This window comes from Xenopus tropicalis, chromosome 8, assembly GCF_000004195.4.
Source record: "Xenopus tropicalis strain Nigerian chromosome 8, UCB_Xtro_10.0, whole genome shotgun sequence".
Classification (NCBI taxonomy): domain Eukaryota; kingdom Metazoa; phylum Chordata; class Amphibia; order Anura; family Pipidae; genus Xenopus; species Xenopus tropicalis.
In genome coordinates this window covers 72,362,248-72,377,981 of record NC_030684.2, presented here as the reverse complement: position 1 = coordinate 72,377,981, position 15,734 = coordinate 72,362,248, and the positions used below count along the sequence as shown (strand labels likewise).

At 37.6% G+C, this 15,734-nt stretch overlaps 1 protein-coding gene across 8 annotated transcripts in view; it reads right to left on the bottom strand.

The window, feature by feature from the left end:
* The window catches only part of col11a2 (collagen type XI alpha 2 chain), a 98,980-nt gene that overhangs the window by 37,833 nt on the left and 45,413 nt on the right, over positions 1–15,734 (bottom strand). For all 8 annotated transcript variants that reach the window (XM_031891216.1, XM_031891218.1, XM_031891221.1 and 5 more), the window contains 16 exons: positions 14,280–14,333; positions 12,683–12,736; positions 12,548–12,601; positions 10,537–10,590; positions 10,388–10,432; positions 8,875–8,928; positions 8,739–8,783; positions 7,815–7,913; positions 7,650–7,703; positions 6,652–6,696; positions 5,925–5,978; positions 5,313–5,357; positions 4,166–4,219; positions 1,232–1,339; positions 1,096–1,149; positions 956–1,009 (listed from right to left, as the gene is read on the bottom strand). In XM_031891216.1, the coding sequence (XP_031747076.1) occupies positions 956–1,009; positions 1,096–1,149; positions 1,232–1,339; positions 4,166–4,219; positions 5,313–5,357; positions 5,925–5,978; positions 6,652–6,696; positions 7,650–7,703; positions 7,815–7,913; positions 8,739–8,783; positions 8,875–8,928; positions 10,388–10,432; positions 10,537–10,590; positions 12,548–12,601; positions 12,683–12,736; positions 14,280–14,333 (927 nt within the window). The remainder of the gene's footprint in view (positions 1–955; positions 1,010–1,095; positions 1,150–1,231; positions 1,340–4,165; positions 4,220–5,312; positions 5,358–5,924; positions 5,979–6,651; positions 6,697–7,649; positions 7,704–7,814; positions 7,914–8,738; positions 8,784–8,874; positions 8,929–10,387; positions 10,433–10,536; positions 10,591–12,547; positions 12,602–12,682; positions 12,737–14,279; positions 14,334–15,734) is intronic.

Here is a 15,734-nt window from a genome sequence, read left to right as displayed (position 1 = left end):
TGGAGGAGAGTTGATTTCTAATACTCTCTTTCTGTAGTCCAGCAAACTGAGAAGGCAATAGCAAAGGACAGGAAAAAATGCCTTCAAATTGCAATTTCATTTATAAATAACTAAGAGCTTTGATAATTGTTTCATGATTTTGGCTATTATTACTTTTCTTTAATTAAGCAGAAACGTTTGATTTTTAATAGTTGGGTGGCCACCCCTTTAACAAAAATCTTTCCTCTCCCATATTAAAGTGTTGTTTTACTGTTACTGTTCCTTATGCATCCCTCTTAAGCTTTTGCTGGAGGACTAATACTTATTTTACATACACATTACAATAATGAACATAGGTGATAATTTTCATGAAATAATATCTATAGTTATTTACAACCAGCAAGTGCAGTTGCAGTCGCACAATTTATCTGTAGTTGTTGCATGAAAAAAATCCATGAAAAAATGCATGAACTGAACTACCTGAATCTAGCACCCCTTGGTCCATCCTGCTTTCAATTCTTAGCTGAGCACATTGCACCTATTGACGCAGAGGAACCCTAGAGCTAATGCCACCTCAAGAGCCTGCATTTAAAGAATGTCCATTTCATGTTGAGCCCCAGAAATGAGGTAAGTCCGACAACTAAGATTTTAAGCGTACCTAAGGACAATTTGCAATAAAGTGCACGTGCGGTTATGCATGTTTTTATGTATCACCAGCAACTGCATCAGAAGTATCTCCCCCTTGTAACGTTATTGTAATTTTGTTGGAATTATGGGTAAAACTCACTGTATTGTGGGTAAAAAAACATGGTGACATCTTGAAATCGCACTTTCTGCACCACACTTGTGGTCGTAAATGACTCCTTCTATGTTTTCCTGGCAGTAGTGTGCATTTGCTACAGTTTTCCTTAGGCACATTATATCATTCCCTAAAGAGATATGGTACCAATCAAACCATATGGAACATTTCACATACCCGTGCTCCCTTCTCTCCATTTGCCCCAGGGAATCCAGGGAAGCCAAGTGATCCCTGTAAGGAGATATAGCAATTGGTGACGACATGCAGTACCTTGTGATAATAATTAAAAGTAATACTTTGCTGCCATCTTCCCTTACCTTTGCACCCTGGCGTCCAGGGTATCCGGGCAGTCCTGGCACACCTAGTTTGCCCTTAAAAAAATACAAAAGTCAGTCCAAGGCCTTGTGCTCTCATGTATAAATGGATACACAGAGGGGAACTTTCACATCTCACCTTCTCACCAATCACTCCAATGGGTCCAGGATCACCATTGGGGCCAGACCTTCCTTTGGGTCCCTCAGGTCCATCTTCTCCACGGGAGCCAGGAACTCCACCTTCACCCTGAGGAATATATAAAGCATAAGTAAAAGTATATCTGGCCCTACACTATGGTGAGCAGTATAAAAAGTACAATTCCTATACCTAAATAATGTACACATGCCATCTTACACTATATTTCAGTAACCTGTAGTGAGTAGGGTATGAGAAAATGTACCCTCCTTGCAACTAGCGCACAGAAAGTGAGTAATAATTTGTAAAGGGACCAACAATATATATGAATCATTTGTAATCAAATACACTCAGAAATAATTTAAAGATTTATCAAATATAGATGTCAGTAAATATATGTAAGGCAAAACAAATCTACATAATACTTGTATAAATATATAAGTATTTGTTTATACCCTGGAATCTGTCAGGTCTAAAGATGGGGGAAAAACAACTGGCTTCTGCCTTTATGATTATTTAATCTATTTAGGGATTATTGGACAGGCATCAAACCTGAAGACTTAGACCAAAACGGAAAGCTAAAACCCTGGTTGCTTTTGTGATATTCTGATATTCTCAGGAAGAATCCTGTCAATAATTAAAAGAAGCAGAAACGCAGATGCACTTGCTTTCTATTGCCAACACTAAAATGTTCCCCCTATGACACAAAATAGTGATAATTACAAGAAACAAGGTTGATTACACGGAAAATCTTCACTGATACACAGTTTTTTACAAGATTCCTGAATGCTGCCTTTTTTTCTGTCACTTCTGTAAGATATAGCTAATAACTTCGACCTATTACTTTATTTATTATTAACTTTGCACCTTGTCCTGCTTGCTGCTGATTAGTGATTAGCCCATGCCTGGTTTTAAAGGTATTTTCCCTTTTATCAGGCTGTCAGTATTTAGAGATGGCAGCAGTGTTGGACTGGGATGCCAGGGGCCCACCAGAAAACTACAAATCATGGGCCCACTCTCCAAACTATTTTTCTTCCTCTACTCATTTAATCTTTTTGTTTTACTAGTCTATTTTCTTTACATGCTATAATCTATTCTTCAAGCAAAAAAAGGGAATAGCCATGAAATAGGCCAAGTGGTTAGAGGCAGATGGGCCTGACACCTGGGCCCACCGGGAGTTTTCCTGGTATCCCTGTGGGTCAGTCCGACATTGGATAGCAGTAGCCACTGTTTTGTGAGATTGTGGAACACATTACGATAATGTGTCGAATTTATTTTAGGATTCAGCACACTGCAACATTGTTGCCTTGATTTTTAATTGTTTTACTCTAATTGGGTATGGAATGTCTATTAGGAAAAACTGGCCAAGCTAAGGGCTGTTTGCATTGGAGAAGAAGAGCTTAAGGGTTGATATGATAACTATACAAACTAATCTCTGAAGGATTATTCAGCAATAGATGCACATGAAGGAATCCATTCAGATTTGAAGAAATGAGGTTCCATCTTAAAATGCAAAAAGGGTTTGTTTGTTTGTTTTACAGCAAGAGCTGTGTAGTTGTAGAATCATCTTCACAAACAATTGTACTGGCAGATACACCAAATAGTTTCAAGAAAAGGTTGGGTGCCTTGTTAGAATGGGAGAAAATACATTTATCTCTTAATATAAAGCTGACCCAGAGACTGGTCCAATTGCCATTTTGAAGTCAGGAAGGAACTTCTTCCCTCTGAGGCAAATTAGAGTGGCTACAGAGGCAGGTTTAGACAGGTTTCCCTTTGATACAAAATTTAAACTTGACGAATGTGTGTCTGTTTCAACCTTATGTACTATAATGAATATGTTACTAATTATATGTTTATTAACCCTGTTATTTTGGCACACTGTCTGGGGTAAATGACTCTTCCCTATCTTTCTCTAATCATATTATCTAATTAATCTATTTAAAGACGGATCCTGTTCATTCCTTGTTAAATCTTTATCCTGCCTTTCTGTTGAGCAAATGACACAAAATTCTTCTCTTAACCTTCAACGCCCTTCACTCTTGTGCTCCTCACTACATTTCTTTTACTACTTTTGTAGTTCCATTCTTCCAGTGGCATAACAATATACAGAGCAGACCCCATGATTATGGGGGGGCCCAGCCCCTCCCCTACCACAAATAGGTGCAGCATTGGCGGGGGCAAGAGTGGGGGGCAGGGGAGGAGGGACCAGTCGAGCTGGGCCCTCTCAAAAGCTTTTTCTGCAGGGGGGGCCTGACGCAACCAAGTTACACTGCTGCGTTCTGCCATTTCTCTGAGGTCTAATTTTTGTATCCACATCTAATACCAACTCCCATCTTTAACCTATCTGTGTTGCTGCTTCTTACCTCTTGATTTCAATTCCTTTTTTAAAACTAAATTTAACTAAATATTTTGGAGTACTACAAGTGTATCTGACCCTAATTGTCTTGGTTCGCAAGTTCCAGTGCCTATTTAAAGCAGCACTTAATGCCATCCTACGTGTACCTGTATGTTGCCCACCCCCATAAACTGCAAGCTCTAATAAGCAGGGACCTCATTCCTCTGTCTGTTAACACACGGCAATTAATCTGCAACTCTGTAAATTATTGTCTGTCATTTCTGTTTGTACAGTGTTGTATATCTATATACACACATCTAAAATGCTGGTCACTGTCACTGTTTCCGATGCCTTTTATAGCAGAAACATACAGTACAAATTGGATTAAATGATTATGAAACCTATGTCAAAGCCCATTTCATTATTTGATGAAATGTTCCTTGATGAAAATCAAAATGCTAGGTACTGATAAAATTAATACTGCTGCTTCAGAAAGTATATAATAGTAAATACAAAGGTAGATTCAGGTAGTTTCAACACATTTTTTGGTACACAACATATTAATTCCCACACACATCAGTAGATTACAAGACAGAAATTACCTTATCACCCTTAATGCCCACGTCTCCCTTAAATCCTGGGAATCCATCCTCGCCCTATAATGAAGAAGAACATATTTAGGAATAGCTGCTTGTAAAATTAAAAGAAAACCAAAGTAGGTTTGGTAACACAGTACTAACATACAGTTTACCCTTCATCAGATGTGGTGTAGCAACATAACCACCCCAGACAGCAATCATAACTATAGATACCTTTAATTTCACATGTTTTTAGAGTACTTTACTAGACTGGAATGTATAAAACATGAGAAAAAATTTCTGAAAGGTGTTTCTCACTCTCCATATAGGGCGGGGAACCAAATGAACCTATATAACATGTAGTTTCTTAATTTAAATGGGCCATTTACTTTAAGATCTCAGTACCTTTTTAGCACTGTGCTTTAGGTAAAAAAAAAATCTAGGTTATCATTTACTAAAATTCAAACTGGTAAATGCTTCAGGATTCCAAATTTCAGTACATTTAGTAACCACTTTTTTAATTTGATATTCAGGAAAGTGTTTAACCCAGTGACACATTAATCATGCAAAAATATGTTTTGAGCAGTCAAATTACAATAGCTCTGGAACTCAGTGCTAAATTTACTCCCTCTTACATTATGTTGCTTCACTTTGCAATGATCCTCCAGTAGGAAGCTGCTGAACCATAAGATTATCTAACCACTTACTTTGGAGATTCCTTTAATGCAAACACTACATTTTTTTAAAGCAAAAATTCTTATTTTTGAAGCACTGCAGTACTTCTTCAACTTCAGTGAAGTTTAACTTTCTGTTTGAGTGCATGTAATACTGTTATCTGTCACTAAGAAAACCCTGTGATCTTTCAAAGAAATTAGTATTAGGATCACAACTGTCAACAGTCCTAGATAAGGTTGATGATGTGACAACTAGACATCAAGGGTCCAGGAAGTAAGTAATTTTAAAGCAAAGGAATAGCTAAGCTATAAAAGTCCTAATTTTTCTGACCATACAGTACATTGCATATTTAAGTATATCTTCTGCTTGCCTGTTAGCTTTTGGTGGTATATGAAGTATTATCTATAATGTCTAGATAAAGAAGTCAGAGGATGTATGTAAAACAGAAAGGGGAAGAAAGGGGGCTTTGGGGCAGTACTGGATTTCTTTTGGGTACCTTTTCACCTTTATGCCCTTTCAAGCCACGGATTCCATCGATTCCCTGTAAAAGAAGCAACAGAGTCAAACACACAAAATTAAATAGAGCAGGGAAGATATAAACACATTTTCAAGTATTCATGTGAGTAGAGAGAGAAACAACTTGGAAGGTGTAAGAAAAAGAGAGTTTTAGAGAGATGTAAAAAGGAAAAAATTATGTAAATCTGCTAAAGGAAAGCCAGAGAGACACAGTAAGGGATGAAATTATATTGTGAATAATGTACACCCCGTTGTAAAATGCAGGGATATTATAAGTCACAGAGGAGTTCCATGACCATATAAATGCACAAGGCTGAGTGCTTTTATACACATCATGGAACTCCGAGGTGATTTATAAAATCCTAATATTTAACAACAGGGGGTATATTTTACAATACACAAGTGTCATGTGACATCACTAAGCACCAATTATAACCGATGACATCACTAAGCACTGTTTATAAGGCTCTTGTGTATTATAAATGAATAAAATACAATTATGAGGGAGAAAAGAACTCCCACTATAAACAACAGAAAACAGAAAAGGAAGGAGAGCAGTAACAAACCAGGGGCTAAGAATTCTTTACTTTACCTTTCCGCCACGTGGCCCAGGATAACCAATAGGACCCTGTGGACCAGTAGGACCCTTTAAAGAAAATAAAGGATATAGGTATTAGGATATAATAATCAATGTAAATAAAAAAACATATACAGGTATGGGATCCTTTATCCAGAAACCCGTTATCCAGAAAGCTCCAGATTACGGAAAGCACGTCTCCAGCAGACTCAATTTTAATCAAATAATTCAGAATTTTAAAACAGATTTCCTTTTTCTCTGTAATAATAAAACAGTAGTAATTGATCCCAACTAAGATATAAATAATGCTTATTGGATGCAAAACAATTCTTTTGGGTTTAATAAATGTTTTATTGATTTTTTGTAGACTTAAGGTATAGAGATCCAAATTATGGAAATACCCCTTATCCGGAATACCCTTGGTCCTGAGCATTCTGGATAATGGGTCCTATACCTGTTTTAATTAATTATGTGTCAGTATCAATACTAAAGTATGTGACATATAAAGGATGGATAACATGGTATAAAAGAATTTGAGACCAAAGAGGGTTAAGTCATTGTCAGTCATCTGTCTCTCTAGAGGGGTAGATAACTCACATGGGAGACCTGGATAATGATAACTGAGATTGATCTCATCTGACCCTGATCCAGGATGGGTCTTCCAGAGTATATCATTCTGGACTGGTCTTCATGGTATTGGGCAGAATGAGTGAAGTGCATGTATTTGCAAGGAGCCACTTACTAGATTGCCTTTAGTCCCTGCTGGGCCTTCTTTTCCTGGATGTCCCTAAAAGAAAGTGCATAAACATTATGTGATATCCCACATATTACCATTAGCATAACATCATTCATTTAATATTCTTACTTGTAGTAGTGCAAAATATAAAATTATTAAAATATCCACTTCTATTGTACTTCTTTTGTGCAAAAGTAAACAGCACAAGGCAGTTAGATTTAACTGATAGACAACATCAGAAAAATTCTTGTGGATGCAGAAACATGGTGTAAAAAATCTTTCACATTGCCATGTCTAATTTTCTTCATATTGTTACCAGAATAAACATATTAATATTGGTTAGAAGCCTGCTAGTGCCATGTTGGTGCCATGACGACAAGGCAAGTATATGTACTATGAAAAACTAGTCAATATATAAGTAGTATCAAGTGGTACATTTTATTTGTAATGTAGACATGTCCTACACAGCCTGCGTTGACCCTTTCCAAATGTCAATCATAACATTCAAATGGAAAGAATATAATGAAAATGGGTGGGAAAACTTTGTCTTGGGTGCCTATGCCAGTTATGGGTTTGAACAAATAATCATTACTTTCTTCCCCTCGCCTTTCCATGTGATCATGTTTTAAACCAGCATCCAATATGCCCCAGTTTAAGTTGCTTTGACCCTCACCTACCCACTTGTAACACAACAACTTGCAGGAATTGCAGAGTATATAAACACATTACATGTGTCTGCTATAAAAATAAAAAAAAGCTAAAAGTGTCCATAATAAAGAAAAATTTGTAAGAGTTAGGTGAGTAACCATCTGAGCCTACTTTAGTCCAAAAAGAGTCCAAGAATACCAAATATTTCAGTTTAGTTTTGTGTTGGGCATTCTTGTATTTTATGCAGATTATGAAAACATAACAAAATCAAAAAGTTCAAGTGACCAGCTGGTCCCCGTTTAGTGTATGTCTATAACATAGAATATATATATATATATATATATCTTTATACTTACAGGAGGTCCATCAGACCCAGGAATACCAGGGAGTCCAGGTTTGCCATGTGGCCCCTGTAAACAAAGAAAAATTTGTCAGACCCTGTACATATTTAAAGCAACATATTCATATCTACAATATTTCCAATGAAATATCCCCAATTAAATCAACCCCTTCTATTTTACCTTTTCTCCTGGTGGCCCCACAGGTCCCTGTGGCCCTGAAAGTCCTTGAGTTCCAGGAGTTCCCTGTTGTCCTGGGGGACCAGGCTCACCCTGTGGACCCTGAAAGTAAAAACGGAAAGATGTCCAAAATGTATGCATGGCACTACAACAACAAGTAAAAAAGTAAAAATTCTTGTGTATCTCACATTAAAGTGATACTAACACTTAAAAACTACTCTTCAAAACATGAATCTACATAAAGGGGGAGATTTAGCAAGGGTCAAGTTTTTTTCTCGATTCAAGTTTTTTTGCACTATAAAAAACTTGAATTTGAGTTATGGTTCAAAAACTTGAATGTCAAGTTTTTTGAGTTTGTAACTTGAAAAATTTGAGGCATTCGTGTTTTTTAACAGCATAAATTTACCACATTAACAAATAAACAAGCATTTGATATGTGAGTTTATTCGATTTAGAACTCAAATTCACAAACTCGAAAACTGATAAATAAATAAACAAACCCTTAAATAAATAAACCCTTAAAAGTTACCTACTGGTCATGTTGATCATTTTTCATTGATAAGTAATTGTAAGTGATTGTTCCTAAACCTGACTGTTTTTCCAACCTGACTGTCCCTTCTCAGCCTGTCACTTATAGCTTCTAATGCTAATGGACTCCTGCTGCACAAATACGGCAGCCCCCTCATAGAGGAACGGGGGGGGGGGGGTCAGAGAGATAACTTAGGCATCAGGCAAATACTTTTATGGCAAAATTATAAATAGCATTCAAAGACAATGTTATGATACATTTGAAAAAAGTTTCATTTCTGGTGTCAGTATCTCATTAAGGGCTAAACCTATGTTGCAAGTTACTTTGCATATGCCTTTATATGAACATAATCACACAATATAAGGGTAACATTTCAAAATTTAAAGTGCAGATCTTACCAGGTTTCCCTTTGGCCCAACATGTCCATCCATACCCCTCACTCCCTGTGAAAATACAGAGAGGAATGTTATGTTGATAAGGTCCCCACAAACATATAATCCAATAATATCATGGAGCACACGGATTGATACTCACTGGGGGCCCAGGAATGCCAGGGGGTCCTTTAGGTCCAAGCAATCCTCTGACTCCCTAAATAGAGGTTAAAAATTAAGAATATTTTCTTCATTCCAAAGGCAATGAGCACTAAGCTGTTTGGCAGTGCTCCCTGTTTTTTAACATTCTCTCTAAGCTTTATTCTTTCCATAATTGATTATCTGAAGGTATTATTTGCTCTGGTATAGTTTTTCCGTGGGTGAGCCGACAGTGTCTGAGTAGAGACCACAATCTAAGGGGAGTTAAGAGAGCTAAGGACATACTGCTATGTCTTTACCTAACTATACTCCAATACATGCCCTTTGATTATTTCCAAGAGGACCATTAGGTAACTTGTCATGTAGAAAATGTAATAAAAGACTTGATGGAAAATATATTTTACAATAAAATATTTATAATTTTACAGTATTCCATTGCAAATTTCTATTGCAATAGTACATAAGGCAACATGGTTTTGTGGACCAAAAATATCAAATTTTTCAGTAAAAAGTTTTATAACATAAACTGCACACTTGTGCAAACTATAATATTTGCAATATTTCTCCCACTGTTGGAAGAGTGAGCTAAATACTTCCTGGGTTCGTAAAAAAAAAAGTTCCACAGCTAGCTTTAATATGGACTTTAAGAATCCAAAGAGTTTATAGGGAATTTCAAGTTTACATACATTTTCTTAAATTATAATAACTTGTGAGAAGCAACCTTGAGAGTGCTGCTTAAATTTAAAAAAAAAAAAAAAGGTATAAAGAAGCAAGTGGGGTAACCCGTCCTACACCCATCTAATACATTGGGGAACTAAATGATCAATAAAATCAGAATACTTCCATTGGCCTGGATATAGACTAAAAAAGCATAGTGAGCAGCACAGTCTTGGGTAGAGAACCAATTACTGGAAGAGTGATTGTCATCCAACCATAACATTATTAAGTGCAATTTGTCTTCAGCACCTAAGGGCTTTGCAATGAGCCCTATACACTCAGATTAACATGATATAGAACTACCTTTCAAAAGGTTTCAACAGCTCATTTAGTAAGGAAATGGTGCAAGTTTGAGAACACTAGGGGATGCAAAACTGCTCCCATAAGAGCACGATACATTAATTCCCCAATGGTGAATGCTTAGCTCAGTGAAGACTGAGAGCAGAGCTCTTGCTTAACTTGCTCCTGCAGGCACTCCCACTGCAAGCAATTTGCAGTCAGGCACAACTTTTGGGCTCCATTTGAGAGTTGCAAGTTAAAGGCAACTCGCAAGATGCCTTCAATGGAGCCATATTGTTTTTTCACTGTCCAAACTAAAATGCTAAGGACATAAGGTAAGCATATTATTTGACCACTTAATGAATAGAAAGACACATGTAAAAACAGGACAACAATATATCTACAAGAGACACTCAGTGAAGCTGTGTAAGATGCATGCCATAAAATAATGAAGGCAGGTTTAGACATATATATGCCCTGTATTAACATGGGTAGTACTAAGATTTAATGTATTTACTTACTGGTTCTCCAGGGAGACCCCGAGCTCCAACTTCTCCATCTGCTCCCTTGAAAGAAAAAATGGAAGTAAAGGTGAGGTAAACCATAAATCAGATTTGGAGGTGTTGCTTCACACATATTTAGGGTCCATTCTTGTAAATTGCCTACTTACCCTCTCTCCATCTTCTCCTGGTCCTCCTAAAGGGCCTTGGACACCACTGTCACCCTACAGAAATAATAACATATATTGTGACACAATTCCATAGTCTGTCCTGATCCATAAGAAATGATAGTACATATATGGGTCCTACTATCTAGAAGGCTAGGCACCTGGGTTTTTTCTTATGTACCGGTAATTTAGATCATAATACTTTAAGACACTAACAAACATTAAACTATGCTAGCTTATTTAACATCAAGTAATAATCAAGTTTTATTATTACGTAGGAATAATAATGAATGAATCATAAAAAAATTAATTTTGTGTTTAAATAGGAAAAATGGCATTTACATATTTTGGAGCTTTCTATATACTAGTTTTCCAGATAATAGAGCCCATATCTGTAATTATGAGAATAAGAGTAATGTCACACACAACACAGTTTGAAATTTATGAAACAGCAATGGGGCCCTGCCCTATGGTAGGTGGTAAGGACAGGGCTGCCCTGCATCCCCAGACACTGCACTGTGAACTGCGTGCCAGATATTTTTATCCAGAGTGAGGTGCAGTGAGCTGCCATTTCCCCAGACTGAATGAGCACTAAGGGTGTTCATCTAGTCTTCAAATCACGCCAAAAGGCTTAACTAAAGATAAATTAATTTGCTCTGATTTTGACTTGCCTGAAACATTTACAAGAATTTTCTCACAATTCAATAAGAACTCGAGAGTGCTTAAAAGACCACCCATCTTTATCCATCTACTAAAAAACATTAAAACCTACCTATCAATGTCTTGTAAACTTATATTAGTAATGTCTTGTGAACTTATATTACTTGCCTTTACAGATGAATCAGAAACCCTATGTTATCATAAAGGCAATGATCCAATTTATTGGTCTTATTCCCTTCTATATTACCTTTATACTACGGTACTTTATATTGTACTTTATAATTGGCATGATTATCTTACTGATGGTTTTGGTTAGCATTTCCTCCTTTTGTCAAAAGAAAACTCAGGCAGTTGATATCAGGAGGTGGGGTTATGACGTTTAGGGGCCATGTGTGTGTGATGGGAGGGAGTGGGGCTTTGATGTGGCAGCCACTGTGTAATTCAGCTCAAAATCCTGTTCATATTTCTAACTTTGGAAAAAGGCAGTTCTGAACTGGAAAGCCCATGTGAAAACTGGGCTGTCTGGTTAAAAACCAGGCAGTTTGCAACCCTAGTTTTAGCCACTTATAATGAACTCTACAGACAATAATAAACTTGAACTATATTAAGGTGTTTTTTTCTTGCGTATGTACAGTACCTCCTAGAACACACAGTATGTCATAGCAAGCGACGTTTACAGCAATAAGAACTAATTCTAATAAAAGGTAGCACAGTTTGTAACTGTTAGTACACACCAAGGTACAGTATCTTCCGTAATTGGGGGCACATGTATTATTGTTCAAGCAATCATAAAGGAAACCCCATGAGAGTTAAGGAGCTTACACAGGGTTTTGGGCAAAAGTACCTCATTAGTTGAGTTTTTCCCCAAGCTGGGCACAGGCCTTTTCAGCCGACTGAGGGAACTAGTATACCATACTTCACAGTAACATGCTGGGGGAGTGCGGCCATACACAGGACTATAAAGGCTGCTAATTCAGTCCTTCCAGGCCAAATTGCCAGCTTTTCAGCCTGTGTATGAGGACATCAGACCAGATACTGATTGGGCAAGTTTTTATATCCCGTCAGGGCAAGAACTACATTGGATTGTGAAAGTGGTCCTAACACCAATGGCCAGCATTTACTGACATTGTAATCTGGTCTGATCAGCCCGATATCACCCACTTCAAGGTGGGCATATCGTGAAAGATCCGTTTGTTTGGCAACAGCTCCAAACAACCGTATATGTAAATATATGGCTGGCTTTATTTTGCTTTAAGAGGAAGACAGGGTCTCTTACACATAATTTAAGAAACTGAGAAAAAATCATATTAGTTAAATAGTCTCGGTATTTAAAGTAAACAATGAAATAACTCACCCTGTTGCCCTTCTCTCCGGGCAGTCCAGGAAGGCCATCAAAGCCACGATCTCCCTGTAGCAGAAACAGAGTTTAATCACATAGGCCCAAGCATGTGCACAATGTGCTCTTTAGAGTCAAAATTAAGGTTTTTACCTTCAGTCCAAATTCACCAGGGAGACCACGGGCACCATCAGCACCAGAACGACCCTGAAAAAATTAACAGTAAGGAGAGATTAGGAAGGGAAAAAATCAGGAAAATAGGAAAAAATGAAAATGGGAAAAAAACAAATAAAACTGTGTGAGATTTTTAAAGGAAGAAAAGAACACCCTGATTAATAAGCTGAAGATACAGGCCTAAGGCCATGTGTACTGGAACTGGAATAAATTATATATTTTAAATTCAGATTTCTTGTTTAGTTTTCAGACCAAAACATCAACTTAACGGCAAATGTATGGATCGTTCAGACCAGATACTGATCGTAGTTTTAAAAAGCCAGTCAGGGCTAGGACCACATTGGCTCATTTATTTGGCCCTTACCTCAACTGCCGGCATATCCTGACATTGTAATCTGAATTCCTTAAAAATTATTCTTTAAAACTATTAATGACTTTACAGCAGATTTTGCTTTTCAATTAAATTCCATTGTCTCCTTATCTCCTTCCAACACCTTGCTGTGAGGCAGAGGCATAATAAAAGGGCGCCTCCAACCTCTCTGGTGCCTCCAACCTCTTCTGTTTGCATGTATGCAATCGTTTGCCTGTGCAGGCACATGGGAACATACATTTTCAGTGTGGCTACAGAAGAAGCAGGCCCCGCAGTCCGGGCTCCCTAGCAGGCAGTAAGATATTTTGAGCGCAGGGGTAGATGTCCCCTCTCCAGTCTATAATGAATACTGCTGCCAGGCTCATACACCTCTCCAACCGCTCCTCCTCTGCCATGCCGCTCTGCCAATCTCTGCACTGGCTTCCCCTACCATCCAGGATAAAATTCAAACTAATGACTCTCACATTCAAAGCAGTTCATAACTCTGCCCCACCCTACATCTCTGAACTCATCTCTAGGTACCATCCAACCCGCTTGTTACGCTCCTCTACTGACCTGCTCCTCAACTCCTCTCTCATTCCCTCCTCACACGCTCGCATTCAAGACTTTGCAAGGGCTGCCCCCCTTCTCTGGAATTCGCTCCCACAAACTGTCAGACTTTCACGCAATCTCTCTGCCTTCAAGAGATCTCTAAAAACCCATTTATTCAGAGAAGCTTAACCTAATCTAGTATAGCAATACCCTGTGCCCCACCTCTCACAACTCTGCTCATGCCCATTCCCACACCTTGTGTCTCAACCCTTTCTCCCTGTAGATTGTAAGCTCTTTTGGGCAGGGCCCTCTTCACCTCTTGTATCGGTTATTGATTGCTTTATATGTTACTCTGTATGTCCAATGTATGTAACCCACTTATTGTACAGCGCTGCGGAATATGTTGGCGCTTTATAAATAAATGTTAATAATAATAATAATAATAATCCTGCATTTATGCACAAGCTGAGAATCCTCCCCATGTGGCTGTGCCCTAAAGCAATCAGTCATCGCAAAGATAAAGCAAAGTATAAACAGGGACGAGCCCCTTAGTTATTTCATAAACCTGATGCCACAAAGCTGCATCTAGCATAGGTAAGAGGTGTTCCCTTGTACTTTGCACAAATAAGAAAGACAATATTAAGGTTCAGTGTGCCTTTACAGAAAGATTCTTACTCTTCTCCCTGCTTTTCCTGGGGGGCCTGCCAATCCTTGAGGTCCTCTTTGTCCCTTAAAAGAGAGGGTAACAATATATAATTATAGAGATTTATGCAAGGTTATAAATGAATTCAACATTTCAGCCTAACAAATGGGAACAAATAAATGGAATGCAGTAAAATCACATTTTACCCTTAATTTTCAATGAGTACCATATTTTAATCTATAATTCAAATTGAAAAATAGATATCATTTAAAAAAAAGCTTCAACTGAATATAGCATTGACTCTCTAGTTTTTAGATGCTAAAATTTTTATTCAAGTTTTCACTCTTTTGCACTTAAATCTGGAAAATTAGCCTTTTGTAACCTCAAATTCAAACTCACAATTTTTGCCACAAAAATCAGTAGAACATAAATTCACATGTTGATAAATCTGTCCTTATATGTACAATAAAGCACAGATTTGTTGGTTCAACCAACCTATGTACCTTTCAACAAGGGTAGGGGCATTTCCAGTGCAAGTTTCCACTGGCAATTTGAAGTACAGGTATGGGAACTGTTATGCAGAATGCTCGAGATCTAGAGGTTTTCCGGATAATGGATGTTTCCGTAATTTGGATCTCCATAACTTAAGTCTGCTAAAAATCATTTAAATATTGAACAAACCCATTAGGCTTGTTTTGCCTTCAATAGGGATTAATTATATCTTAGTTGGGATCAAGTATAAGGAACTGTTTTATAATTACAGAGAAAAAGGAATTTTTCAAAATTAGAATTATTTGCTTATAACAGAGTCTATGGGAGATGGCCTTTCCGTAATTCAGAACTTTCTGGATAATTGGTTTCCGGAAAAGGTATCCCATACTTGTAATATAATTAAAGTGTTATACAGCACCTTCTTTTAGATGCTAAAAATCAGCACTCACCCATATTTATTTCCTTTTATTTAGTAGCGTGCATATTTCACAATGGTCAGTTCAAACACAGCTACTTTTCAGATCACAGCCCTTTTTAACTTTCTGCTGTGGTGCTGGTTTCACTTAAAGGTGAAGTAAAGTTAAAATTGCTTACCTCAGGCTGGTGTTCCTGCTGAAAACTGCTTTGGCCCTGGGGTACTTGAATATAAGCACCACAGAGTAATCATTATCTGTTCATCATTATCATTATCATTATCTGCTCCTTTATTCTTTGACAGCGCATGCACAGTAGTAAAAAAATACGGTCTTTTGCTTTAAGTTCAGCTTTTTGCTTTACTGTGCATGTGCACCCGGCATGAAGAAAAAGAAGAAGATTGCTCTGTGGTGATCCACATTGTATCCCAGGCCTGTGCAGTTTTCAGCATACAAAATCACCAGCCAGGGGTATCAGGCTAGCATTGCATTTATATCACTGTGAAAATGAAGTTTACATCATATTTACACTGCTGTCACTAATATGTGTCTGGAGCCATTAAACATGACATTGACACGAAA